At 40.9% G+C, this 13,662-nt stretch overlaps 1 protein-coding gene across 3 annotated transcripts in view; it reads right to left on the reverse strand.

Annotated features, from left to right (window-relative positions):
• The window catches only part of LOC137374581 (E3 ubiquitin-protein ligase DZIP3-like), a 200,254-nt gene that overhangs the window by 68,578 nt on the left and 118,014 nt on the right, over nucleotides 1–13,662 (reverse strand). For all 3 annotated transcript variants that reach the window (XM_068040905.1, XM_068040904.1, XM_068040903.1), the window contains exons 14-16: nucleotides 11,359–11,412; nucleotides 10,678–10,827; nucleotides 3,596–3,735 (exon numbers count right to left, since the gene is read on the reverse strand). In XM_068040905.1, coding sequence (XP_067897006.1) covers nucleotides 3,596–3,735; nucleotides 10,678–10,827; nucleotides 11,359–11,412 — 344 coding nt within the window. The remainder of the gene's footprint in view (nucleotides 1–3,595; nucleotides 3,736–10,677; nucleotides 10,828–11,358; nucleotides 11,413–13,662) is intronic.

Below are 13,662 nucleotides of genomic sequence, written 5' to 3' on the forward strand. Positions count from 1 at the left end.
TGCCCCTTGGTTATTGACACCTCTGCGAAGGGAAAAAGTTTCTTCCCATCTATCCTATCAATGCCCCTCATAATTTGGTATACCTCAATCAGGTCCGCCTTCAGTCTTCTCCGCTCCAAGGAAAACAACCCTTGCCTATTCAGTCTCTCATCATAGCTGAAATGCTCCAGCCCAGGCAACATCCTGGTCAATCTCCTCTGCACCCTCTCCAGTGCAATCACATCCTTCCTATAGTGTGGTGACCAGAACTGTACACAGTACTCCAGCTGTGGCCGAACCAGCGTTTTATACAGCTCTAACATAACCTCCCTGCTCTTATATTCTATGCCTCGGCTAATAAAGGCAAGTATCCCGTATGCCTTCCTAACCACATTATCTACCTGTGCTTCTGCCTTCAGTGATCTATAGAGAAGCACCCCAAGGTCCCTTTGACCCTCTGTACTCCCAAGTGTCCTACCATCCATTGTAAAATCCCTTGCCTTGTTAGTCCTCCCAAATTGCATCACCTCACACTTCTCAGGATTAAATTCCATCTGCCACTGCTCCGCCCATCATTTCTTTGCCTTATAATTGGAAAGCAGCGAAAAAGGATTCACCAAGGGGGAGCTAAAACACAGTGTGTTTAAAAATAGAACCCTGTTACAGTAAGACCAGGTTAAGGCAGAAAGGGACCCCGCGACCTCTTTCTCACCTGTTCGTAACAACCCTGTTCACGTTAATGTGTACAATTTCATATTGGTAGGAACATGAAAGTCCTTCCTCTGAAGTCTGATTAGTTATCCCAAATTGGACATGTAATGCATTGCTCCCACTTCCTTCAGCCACTGACAAGATCAAAAATACACAACTTAGCTTCAAGGTAGCCCCCAGTATACAACTCTGGCAGGGAAAAGTGGCCATGCAGTAAAGCAAATCTTGATTAACATATAATAAATCAGTACCAAACAATGTGTAAGTTGATGTGTAATTCAGGTGTTAAAAGCAATTACAATTTATCAAGTATTTTAAGTTTGTGGACCACACTTTTTCTGCTTGAAACATCAAGTTGATTAATAACGTGCTCATACGATTACTGTGAGAGGACTTTTGAGGTGCAGTATCAGTAACCTGGCTGGAAGGAATATAACTACGCTAGTTTTCCCTATCCTGCAGTTTCACTTACTGCAACCTCTAATTTTCTCATCATGGTGGTAAGACACAATTCTGTGGACAAAGAAGCACCCACATAATTTTTATCCAATTCTCAGTTAAATGATTCTGAAAAAGGCTTTAAAATTTGAGACCATTTTAATATTTCTGAGACAGAATGAAGTACTGCATATGTACGTCAAGCAGCCTACAGGGTTAGAAAAGGCACAAAAGGAAAGCTTATGTCCGATACAGAGAACCCAATACTATCGAAAGCCAAGAGTATAGAAAATAGAGGGGTGAAATCAAAAAGGAAATTAGGAAAGCAAAGAGAGGGCATGCAAAAGTATTGGCAAGCAAAATCAAGGTGAACTCAAAGAAGTTTTGTCAAAACATTAAGAGTAAGTAAGAGGATAACTAAGGAGAGAGTAAGGCCCATAAAAGGCCAAAAAGGTAACCTATGCGTAGGGGCTGAAGATGTTGGTATGGTTCTTAATGAATACTTTGTGTCTGTCTTCATGAAGGAGGGGGACGATATAGATATTGTGGTTAGGAGGAGGAGTGTGAAGTATTGGATGTGATAAATATAGGGAGAGGGGAAGTACTAATGGGATTAGAATCCTTGAAAGTTGATAAATCACCAGGGCCAGATGAAATGTACCCTAGGCTGTTAAAAGAAGCAATAGAGGAAATAGCAGAAGGTCTGACCATCATTTTCCAGTCCTCACTGGATACAGGTGTGATGCCGGACGATTGGAGAACTGCTAACGTTGCACCTCTGTTTAAAAAGGGAGCAAAGGATAGACCGAATAATTACAGGCCAGTCAGTCTAACCTCAGTAGTGGGCGAATTATTGGAATCTATTCTGTGAGACAGGATGAACTGTCACTTAGAAAGGCACAGGTTAATCAAGGATAGTCAGCATGGATTTGTTAAGGGAAGATCTTGTTTGACCAACTTGATCAAATTTTGTGAAGAAGTAACAAGGAAGATAGATGAGGGTAGTGCAGTTGATGTGGTCTACATGGATTTTAGCAAGGCTTTTGATGAGGTCCCACATGGCAGACTGGTTAAAAAAAAAAAATCCCATGGGATCCAGGGCAATGCAGCAAAGTGGATACAAAATTGGCTCAGTGGCAGGAAACAAAGGGTAATTGCTGACGGGTGTTTTAGCGACTGGAGGGCTGTTTCCAGTGGAGTTCCGCAGGGCTCTGTATTGGGTCCCCTGCTTTTTGTGGTACATTTTAACGATTTGGATGTAAATGTAGGGGGCATGATCAAGAAGTTTGCGGATGACACAAAGATTGGCTGTGTGGTTGATAGCAAGGAAGATAGCTGTCGGCTGCAGGAAGATATTGATGGTCTGGTCAGATGGGCAGAAAAGTGACAAATGGAATTCAACTTGGAAAAATGTGAGGTGATGCATTTGGGAGGTCAAACAAGGCAAAGGAATACACGATTAATAGGAAAATATTAAGAAGTGCAGAGGAAGTAAGGGACCTTGGAGTGGATGCCCACAAATCCCTGAAGGTAGCAGGACAGGTTGATAAGTGAGTTAAGAAGGCATATGGAATCCTTTCCTTTATTAGCCAAGGTACAGAATACAAGAGCAGGGAGGTTATGCTGGAACTGTATAACTCATTGATTAGGTAACTTGAGTACTGTGTGCAGTTTTGGTCACCTCATTACAGAAAGGATGTAATTGCACTGGAGGGGGTACAGAGGAGATTTATGAATATGTTGCCAGGACTGGAAAAATGTAGCTATAAGGAAAGATTGGATAGGCAAGGGTTGTTCTCCTTGGAACAGAGAAGGCTGAAGGGTGATCTGATTGAAATGAACAGGCCAGTGACTAGGGGGCATAGATTTAAAGCAATTGGTAGAAAAAGTAGAGAGAAGATAAGGAAATATCTTTTCACCCAGTGGGTGATGGGGGTCTGGAACTCACTGTCTAAATGGGTCGTTGAGGCAGAGACCCTCAGCTGATTCAAAAGGAGTCTTGATATGCACTTCAAGTGCTGGAATGTGCAGGTCCACAGACCAAATGCTGGAAGGTGGGATTAGGATAGGTGGGATTGTTTTTGGTCAGCACAGACACGATGGGCCTTAAACTTTCTATGATTCTGTGATAAGTCAAGCATTACATTATTATCTGCTGTAGTCTTTTTGCTTCTGTGTAATTATGAAGCTTGTAAATAAACTCAATTACTAATGTTAGCTTGAACTATATTATCTGACAGCATGGCATTTTCCATGTTTCGATATGGACAAGGTTATGTGCTGCAAGCTGTTGTAAAAGAGTAATTGTTAATTCTGTGGCATGTTACCCCCATTCACTTAAACAGCAGTGCTGTGACATACAGAAGGAGAGGAAGCTGGGAGATGGCCCAAATTGTAATAGTCATAATTGTTTTTATAAACTCTACAACCAATGCATAATTACACTCTATTTTAAATGCTATGGTACCTTTCACACTGATATCTTTTGGCTCTAATTTGTTCTTTGACTTTCATTAATTGTATCTGATGATTTTTCTGCTCCTGGATCAGCTTGCAAGATTCCTCCTGGAGTTGATGGTGGATGCTTCCAATTTCTTGCTGGAGGCCCTGAGGGATGCAGAAGAAAATGCAGTTTGCCTTTTAAATAAACACATTAAAAACAATTTGTAACTGAAATGTGAACAGACTTGCAGAAACGAATTAATCTGACCACCCAAAAATTTCTTAAATGAGCATGGGGTAGGTGCATGACTAAGAAACAGCACTGCAGTAGTCGGAGGAAAGACTTTGATCTCTATTGGGCTGCATGCCAGGATTCTGACTACAAGCCGGGTTGCTTCCCGCAGAAGATGGGTGGAGAAAAAAATCAGTCATCCTTAAATGACTGTTCAAAGTGAATAGTTCATGGAGGCATGGCAGTGATATGGGAGCACAATAAATGCTTGCCTCTCAGCTACAAGATGTGTGCAAGCTAAGGCAAAGATCAAATACAAAGGATATAAAATTTAGCCTTCTAACACTACAATTATCTGACCAATCTTTTCAATCTTTAATTTTTTTTATTCTTTCATGGGATGTGGGCATCGCTGGCAAGGCCAGCATTTGTTCCCCATCTCTAATTGCCCTTGACAACTGAGTGGCTTGCTCGGCCATTGCAGAGGGCAGTTAAGAGTCAACCACATTGCTGCGGGTCTGGATTCACATGTAGGCCAGACCAGGAAGGATGGCAGATTTCCTTCCCTAAAGGACATTCATGAACGACATGGGTTTTTATGACAATGGCGGCACCATTTCTGAGACTACCTTTCAAATCCAGATTTTTATTAATTAATTGAATTTAATAATTGATTGAATTTAAATTTCATCAGTTGCCGTGGTGGAATTTGAACCCGTGTCCCCAGGCCATTAGCCTAAGCCTCTGAATTACTAGTTCAGTGACATTACCACTACGCTACCGTCTCCCATATTTAGCAATAATTGCTCATGATTATGCAAAATTATGCTGATGAAAATAATTTAAAAAGACGCTGCGAAGCATTTTCCAATACAAGCTATTAAAATGTTTACATTATCCAATTATAGAAAAGAGCTGAAAATTATCTTTAAAACACTGCTCTGCATGCATATAAAATTGCGATAACTATCCATGCCATCAAATCCATACATTCCAAATGGTACTCATTTGAAATAAATGGTTGGATAGATAATGGATGTAATGGTTGGATAAGACAGAAAAACAAAATTAAATATTGATAACTAACATCACTTTCCATTCTTTCATAATTTAGCTTCGTAGAATGGCAGATGTATTTTCATTAACAATTCCAGCAAATCTATTTTGATATTAATCCCTTGCACTGGCCAATTACAATTACAACATGAAATTCTTGCTGCTTGAAACTATCTTTCAAATTTCCAAATGTTTATTAAAAAAAATATTCTATTAAAAACATATTTCTACATTAGGGATTTTAAAATTTGAATTGTGAAGATCAGTAACCCGCTGTTAACACAGTACTCTTTTATCTGGCTCCAGCCCAGACCAACTCTCCACTTGCTTCCGGCTGATTCAAAGAGTACTACATGAAAATGGCGCGGAGAGTCTCAACAGAGTTCCTTCTTCTTCTTCTTTGGCCTCCTTATCTTGAGAGACAATGGATACGCGCCTGGAGGTGGTCAGTGGTTTGTGAAGCAGCGCCTGGAGTGGCTATAAAGGCCAATTCTAGAGTGACAGGCTCTTCCACAGGTGCTGCAGAGAAATTTGTTTGTCGGGGCTGTTGCACAGTTGGCTCTCCCCTTGCGCCTCTGTCTTTTTTCCTGCCAAGTACTAAGTCTCTTCGACTCGCCACATTTTAGCCCCGTCTTTATGGTTGCCCGCCAGCTCTGGCAAACGCTGGCAACTGACTCCCACGACTTGTGATCAATGCCACAGGATTTCATGTCCCGTTTGCAGACATCTTTAAAGCGGAGACATGGACAGCCGGTGGGTCTGATACCAGTGGCGAGCTCGCTGTACAATGTGTCTTTGGGGATCCTGCCATCTTCCATGCGGCTCACATGGCCAAGCCATCTCAAGCGCCGCTGACTCAGTAGTGTGTACAAACTGGGGACGTTGGCTGCCTCGAGGACTTCTGTGTTGGAGATACGGTCCTGCCACCTGATGCCAAGTATTCTCCGGAGGCAGCGAAGATGGAATGAATTGAGACGTCGCTCTTGGCTGACATACGTTGTCCAGGCCTCACTGCCGTAGAGCAAGGTACTGAGGACACAGGCCTGATACACTCGGACTTTTGTGTTCCGTGTCAGTGCGCCATTTTCCCACACTCTCTTGGCCAGTCTGGACATAGCAGTGGAAGCCTTTCCCATGCGTTTGTTGATTTCTGCATCTAGAGACAGGTTACTGGTGATAGTTGAGCCTAGGTAGGTGAACTCTTGAACCACTTCCAGAGCGTGGTCGCCAATATTGATGGATGGAGCATTTCTGACGTCCTGCCCCATGATGTTCGTTTTCTTGAGGCTGATGGTTAGGCCAAATTCATTGCAGGCAGCCGCAAACCTGTCGATGAGACTCTGCAGGCACTCTTCAGTGTGAGATGTTAAAGCAGCATCGTCAGCAAAGAAGAGTTCCCTGATGAGGACTTTCCGTACTTTGGACTTCGCTCTTAGACGGGCAAGGTTGAATAACCTGCCCCCTGATCTTGTGTGGAGGAAAATTCCTTCTTCAGAGGACTTGAACGCATGTGAAAGCAGCATAGTTCCTTAGTAGGCATAGATAAACACCATAAAATAGCCACACTTCTGCACAAATTCGTATCAAACTGAAAACTTTCCTTCAGATGGGACATTATACCAGTCGGCCTTCTCAGGTGGACATAAAAGAGCAGCGATATTCTGCCTGGCGTCTTGGCCAATATTCCTCTTTCAACTGACACTACCAATACAGATTATCTGGTCATTTTTTTCATATCTGTTTATGGGAACTTGCTGTGCACAGAATGGCTGCCACGTTTCCCTATGTTACAACAATGACGGCACTTCAAAAGTACTGTGTTATCTGTAGAATGCTTTGGAATGTCCTTAGGCCATGAATGGCATTATATAAATGCTATCTTTTTCTTTTTTCAGGTATGGAAAGAATAAGGATCAGTTGCATAGAAATATAGCTTCAGTACAGATTTAGGTTAAGGCACATTTATGTAACAAAGCATAGTCAGATTTGGTAATGATGGTAGTTTTCCTTCCTAAAGGACATTAATGAACCAATTGCTTTATTTAACAATTCAACCATTTTATAATACTGATAGATTAAAAAAAAACTGAAATCAAATTCTGAAACTGCCATGGTGGGATTTGAACTTATGTTCTCTGGATTATTACTTCAGTAACATAACCATTATTAACACTTTGGTGACTTAAATGTCTTGCATGCCAGTGACAGCAGGAGGCCTTCAGCGACTTTAACCGCTAGGCCTTATTTAATTTAGTGTGCCTGCCGGACTGAACATTGAGTTCAATAATTTCAGAGCATGACGGGCCCCCCATTTTACTTTTATTTTTAGTTATTTTTTTTAAACATTTTTTTGTGTGTTTATTTCATTTCATCTTAGTTTGTTCAGTTTGCTTACCCACTGTTTTTTTTTTCATGTTTGTGCTTGCTGCTGTTCAATCTTCAGTCCGTTAACACCCTATCTGTACCAATGCTTTGTCTTTCACCACACAATTAACATATTGTTTGCCTTTGCTCCATGACCTTCTGGTCAGTTATTCTGTGACCTTGTCCAATCTACACCTTCTCCTTTGTTATCTCTTGCCCCACCCCCACTTTACTTGCTTATAATCTTTGACATTTCTAATATTTGCCAGTTCCGAAGAAGGGTCACTGACCCAAACCGTTAACTCTGCTTCTCTCTCAACAGATGCTGCCAGACCTGCTGAGTATTTCAAGCATTTCTTGTTTTTATTTCAGATTTCCAGCATCCGCAGTACTTTGCTTTTATTTTAGTCCTTATTTAAATGTTGCCGGCCTACTTCTAACGTGGAATGTTCGGGAAGAGGATGCAGAGCGTTGTCTTCTCCGCTTAGGCTCAGGTTAAAATTCAATCTCAGATAAAGTTCAACTCATATAACCGGACCCTGATTTAAATAAATTCATCAGGCCTGCTTTACATGGTTGCCTCAGCTACCTTCATATTAAGATCACAGAGTTAAATTGACCCCATCTGCATGTTATCTGTTCCATTAGCAAACTTGCACAGAGAGGAGAAATGCACTCTCACTTTACAACTCACATTGCACCAATCCATTGATCTTGTACACTGTAACATGTATATTTGATGCAGTCAGGACATGAAGTACATGACAATATCTCAGTCATCTGTTGACAACTTTTCCTCCCAACAGCTACCCCTAGCAGTGGGATTACACAATTTGCCATGTTAATGAGTAAAGGAACATTAGTAAAGCCAATTAAAATACTAGAATAAGTGCCTACTAAACCAAGTGTTTTTTTTAATGTTGATGTATGTCAAGCATAAGCTAAACACTGGTTAAACTGAAGCCACTGTTTTCAGCTCCCACCACAAACATATCAGTCTCACTCCTTGGCTAAGGTTCCAGGCTGAACCAGACTGTTCACAGCCCCCAGCTTCCTGTTTAACCAGGAGTTGAGTTTTCAACCCCATATTTCTCACACCTTTGTAACATCGCCTGTCTCCATTCCTACTTCAGTCCATCCAACGTTGAACTTCTCAATTATGCCCTTGTCACCTGTAGACTCAATTATGCCAATGTTCTCTTTGTAGCCTTCTGAAATAGTTTATCAAAAGTCCCACTGCCAACGAACATTTGGGGCTCTTCTGCTTGTTAGGTGGAAAAGTAAGCTGTGTGGAAGATGTAAAGCAGCTGCAAAAGGGTACAGAAAGGTTAAGTAAGTGGGCAAGAACTTGGCAGGTGGACTATAATGTGGAGCAATATGAAGTTATCCACTTTGCTAGGAAAAACAGAAAAGCAGAATATTTTTTAAATGGAGAGAGACCGGGAAATGTTGGTATTCAGAGGTACCTGGGTGTTAATTGTATATTAATTGTAAGCAGGTGGTGGGCATTAACTGGGGAATCGCTTGAACCCAATAAATATACACAGATTAAAACTGGCTGTTCAGTTCGGAGGTATATGCTTGTAATATGTAACTCTATAAATAAATATAAAAATGTCTAAAGATTGGCTCCAGTTATATCCTTTACCAACTGGCTTTCTGCAATAGAACACTGGGCATCCTTGTACATGAATCACAGAAGGTTAACATGCAGGTACAACAACCAATTACAAAGAGGTTGGAGTATGAGAGTAAAGAAGTCTTATTGCAATTGTATCGTGTCTTAGTGAGACTACGCCTGCAGTACTGTATACAGCTTTGGTCCCCTTACCTAAGGATGGATATACTAGCCATAGAGGAAGTGCAACAAAGGTTCACTAAACTGATTGCTGGGATGAGGGGATTTTCCTATGAGGAGAGATTGAGTAGACTAGGCTGTAGAGATTAGAAGGATGAGGGGTGATCTCATTGAAACATATAAAATTAAGAGTCACTTCTCAGATACTGAAGCAGTCCATACCCTCATGCAGCCAAGACCTGGAAAAATTCAGGCTTGGGCTACTTAAGTGGCAAGTAATATTCATGCCACACAAGTGTCAGACAATGACTATCTCCAACAAGAGAGAATCTAACCAACTTCATTTGACATTCAATGATGTTACCATTGCTGAATCCCTACCATCAACATCCTGAGGGGTCACCATTAACCAGAACTTAACCGGATTAGTCACATAAATACTGTGGCTACAACAGCAAGAAAGAGGCTGGGTATACTGAGGCAAGTAACTCACCTCCTTACTCCCCAAAGGCACAAGTCAGGACTGCGATGGAATACTCCCCAATTGCCTGGATGAGCGCAGTTCCAACACTCAAGAAGCTCGACACCGTTCAGGACAAAGCAGTCCAATTGATTAGCACTCCATACACCACCCTAAACATTCAATCCCTCCACCACCATCACACAGTGGCAGCAGTGTGTAATGTCTCCAAGATGTACTGCAGCAACTTGCCAAGACTTCTTCAACAGCACCTTCCAAACCCATGAACTCTATCATCTAGAAGAACAAGGGCAGCAGGTGCATGGGAACACCAGTACCTGCAAGTTTCCCTCCAAGTCACATACTCCTACTGACTTGGAAACATATCACTGCTCCTTCATCATTAGATCAAAATGCTGGAATGTCTCAAAATAAAGGGTCAGCCATTTAGGACTGAGATAAGGAGAAATTTTTTCACTCAAAGGGTTTGTGAACCTTTGGAATTCTCTATCACAGAGAGCTGTGGATGTTCAGCTGTTAAGTATATTCAAGTCAACTGATAGAGTTTTAGATACTACAAATCATAGGATATGGGGAGTGTATGGGAAGGTGTAGCTGCGGCAGATTATCAGCCACGATCTACAGAATGGTGGAACAGGCTTGAAGGGCTGAATGGCCAATTCCTGCTCCTATTTCTTATGTTCTTATGATTTTATTTTGAGAAAAATATACAACTGAGGAAGCAAACCATCCAGAAACTAATAGTAGCTTTCAATAGGAGATCATGAACTATCACAGCCAGGCTGCTGCAGTGAGACTTAGTAACAGCTTTAGCTTTGGCATCCTTTCTCTACTTACAAAAATACTTCCGAAATATTTCTTCACTCACCAGGGAATTCTCTCTCCTAGCTGGCAACAAACAAAACCTTAACAAGTGCCTTTTGTTGTACTTTGATGACAGATATGAAGACTTCATTTCATATTCAGCATGCTCATTGATTAATAATACTGGCAATGACAGGAATTCCTACCCCCTGCTTTTACTTAAAGTATTAAATCAGTGTATCAGAAATATCTTTGTATACATAGGTAAATTGCAAGGCAAGTGTCTTATTCCTTTGAACTAAAGCAGCACTGTAGCTTCCTATTGTCTATTCTTGATATTTGTTTAAGTAATGGTAAACGTTAGGCATATACCTCGCACTGTTTCTCATTCTCTTGGATTCTTTGTTTCCATACTTTAATTTCAAGATGGCTTTCATTTTCTAATTGTTTGCAGCTGTCACGCAGGTCTTCGATAGTATGTATCAATCTATTCCTCTCTTCCTCTATTTGCTTGAAAGTACCCTGTAAAAAGGAAAAACAGAACTTAGTCTAATCAAAGGATATCTGATCAGATTTTTAAAAAAAACTTTATTTTTGCAATTTTGAGAACTATACATGAAATGTTATGAATGAGTTCTGTATAGATCAACAAGAGACAGGTTTTAAATGCCTATTTTTTCCATCACACGGTATATTACACAGCAAAATGAGGCCATGTTCAAACTAAGTGACAAACTGTTGGGATTAGCTGTGTGCTAACGATGTGAGTGTTTTCCACTTCTCACTTGATCAATCCTCATAGCCTCTCTGTGGGCGGTGAAATATGGGCACTTTTGTGTTGCACTCATTCCCAGTGTGAGCTTGAGTTGAAACTACTGAATAAATTTCACGTAGGACCCACAGACAGGAGATTTCAACACATCAGTCTGAGATGAATTCAAACTCATATTGCAGAGGTGAAAGAGCAGTGTGAAAACTGGGTAAACTATAGTAGAGAAAAGGAAAAAGTCAATAACTTCATTGTGTTTCTAAAAACAAAATTATTTAAACTACCTTAAAATCAACATCATCAGTGTTGACGCTAGCATCAACCATTCTGTTCAAAATCTGCAAACAAAACAGAGCAATAAGTGATAGAGCAACACACGATTTTTCACATTTCTCCTCCAGCCCAGAAGTTAACACTATTTACTTTTATAAATTAACCCATTTAATAGTTTATTCAGCTAACTTCTTTGAGAGCAATGGAAAAATTGCATTTATGCAACACAATCATATTTTAGAAACGCCACAAAGCACTTTACAAAAATGATTTACATTGTGTAGTTACTGTTGTTACATGGAATACCAGAACTGCCTGTTCTTCCTTGAATAATGCCCTGACATTTTTAACATCCAAGTGAAACACTGGAACAGACAGACCTAGGACACAGTTTAATGTCTTATCCAAAGGACAGCACCTCTAATAATGCAACACCAACTTAGTACTACACTGAAAAATGTCAGCCTAAATGATGTGTTGAAGTCCTGGACTAAGACTTGGGCTCATAACCGTCTGACTCAAAGGTAAGAGTGCTACTACCTAAGCCGAACTGACAACTAAGAGGACATGAAGAGCAGTTCCCTAATTTTTGCATCATAGGTACTTATTTTTGGTACAGTTTATATGGATAGTATGGAAATGAGAACTTTTTTGGAGTGAACTGAATACTGTTAATACGAACTAAACAAACAACAGTAATGATGCTCAACTTATCTAATTACATGATTTGGGGTACACAAATAAATACAGTACAATAAGTACAGTACAGTTAGGGCGGCACAGTGGCGCAGTGGTTAGCACCGCAGCCTCACAGCTCCAGCGACCCGGGTTCAGTTCTGGGTACTGCCTGTGCGGAGTTTGCAAGTTCTCCCTGTGTCTGCGTGGGTTTCCGCCGGGTGCTCCGGTTTCCTCCCACCTCCAAAAGACTTGCAGGTTGATAGGTAAATTGGCCATTGTAAATTGCCCTAGTGTAGGTAGGTGGTAGGAGAATGGTGGGGATGTGGTAGAGAATATGGGATTAATGTAGGATTAGTATAAATGGGTGGTTGTTGGTCGCACAGACTCGGTGGGCCGAAGGGCCTGTTTCAGTGCTGTATCTCTAAATAAATAAATAAAATAAATAAAAGCTGTCAAAATGCACCAGCATAACAAATAAAATGCTCCCTTCATTACAGTTTAAAGTACTGCCTGATATGAATTTGTCTGCCAAATTTGATCAGTGTCAACACTGTTGGGTCAGAATTACTTGAGTGCCACCTAATGGCAAACAGCTTCATCTGCAAGGGAGAAAAAAATAAAATGTATAACCAACCTCACTGCACAAAGGCTTCCTGTCAGTCACTCAGCATCATTCACATGAAAAGGTTGGTCAGCTATCCAAGGTGAAGGAGACAAGAATCCAGCAGGAAAGATAAAAATACAAATCTAATAATATTCATGAGGTCATTACTAGAAACACGAGTAGACTACTGGATGGCTGCAGCTGCAACACCACATAAAAGCTCACCACATCCAGCACAAAGCAGTGTGCTTGATTGGTGTCTCTGCTACTGAACTCAGTATCCACTCCCTCCATCGCAGGCATGCTGTGGTTGCAGTATGTATAACCTGCAGGACATACTGCAAAACTTGCCAAACCTGTCACAAAAGCATTTCCCATCCTGGGGACAACTGCCACAAAGAAGGACAACAGTAGAAACAGCATGTGGGCATCATCACCTACAACTTCTTTACCAAGTCACAACTCATCCTGACTTGGGCATACATTGCCATTCTTTCATAGTTGCTGGGTCAAAATCTTGCAATTCCCTACTTATCACTGTGGGAGCACCAACACCAAAGACTGCAGTGGTTCAGGAAGAGGTCCAGCAACACATTTTTACCAACTAGGAATTGGCAATAAATGCCATCCCACCAGTGGGACAGGTGAACAACTTAAAAAAAAAAGCTTGGAAAATAACTTTGATGTACAACTTGCACTTAAATATAATTCTCTACTGATAAATCTGACATAAACTTCCCCTATACACAATATATCCAATTCACTAGTAATCACTGGTCTGCTGTTAAATTAACTCAATGAGGTATTTACATGCATATAAGCTCCCTGTAAATATATTGGAAGTGGGCAGCCTTTAGTTAAAAATAAACCACCCACACAATTCTCCGCACAGTGAGAGATGGTGATGTAATGGTAATGTCACTAGACTAGTAATTCAGAGGACCAGGCTAATGTCCTGGGGAAACGGGAGTTAGTGGAATTTAAATTCAATTATTTATTAAAAATCTGGAACTGAAAACTAGCCTCAGTAAGG

The sequence above is a fragment of the Heterodontus francisci genome, chromosome 10, assembly GCF_036365525.1.
Source record: "Heterodontus francisci isolate sHetFra1 chromosome 10, sHetFra1.hap1, whole genome shotgun sequence".
NCBI lineage: Eukaryota > Metazoa > Chordata > Chondrichthyes > Heterodontiformes > Heterodontidae > Heterodontus > Heterodontus francisci.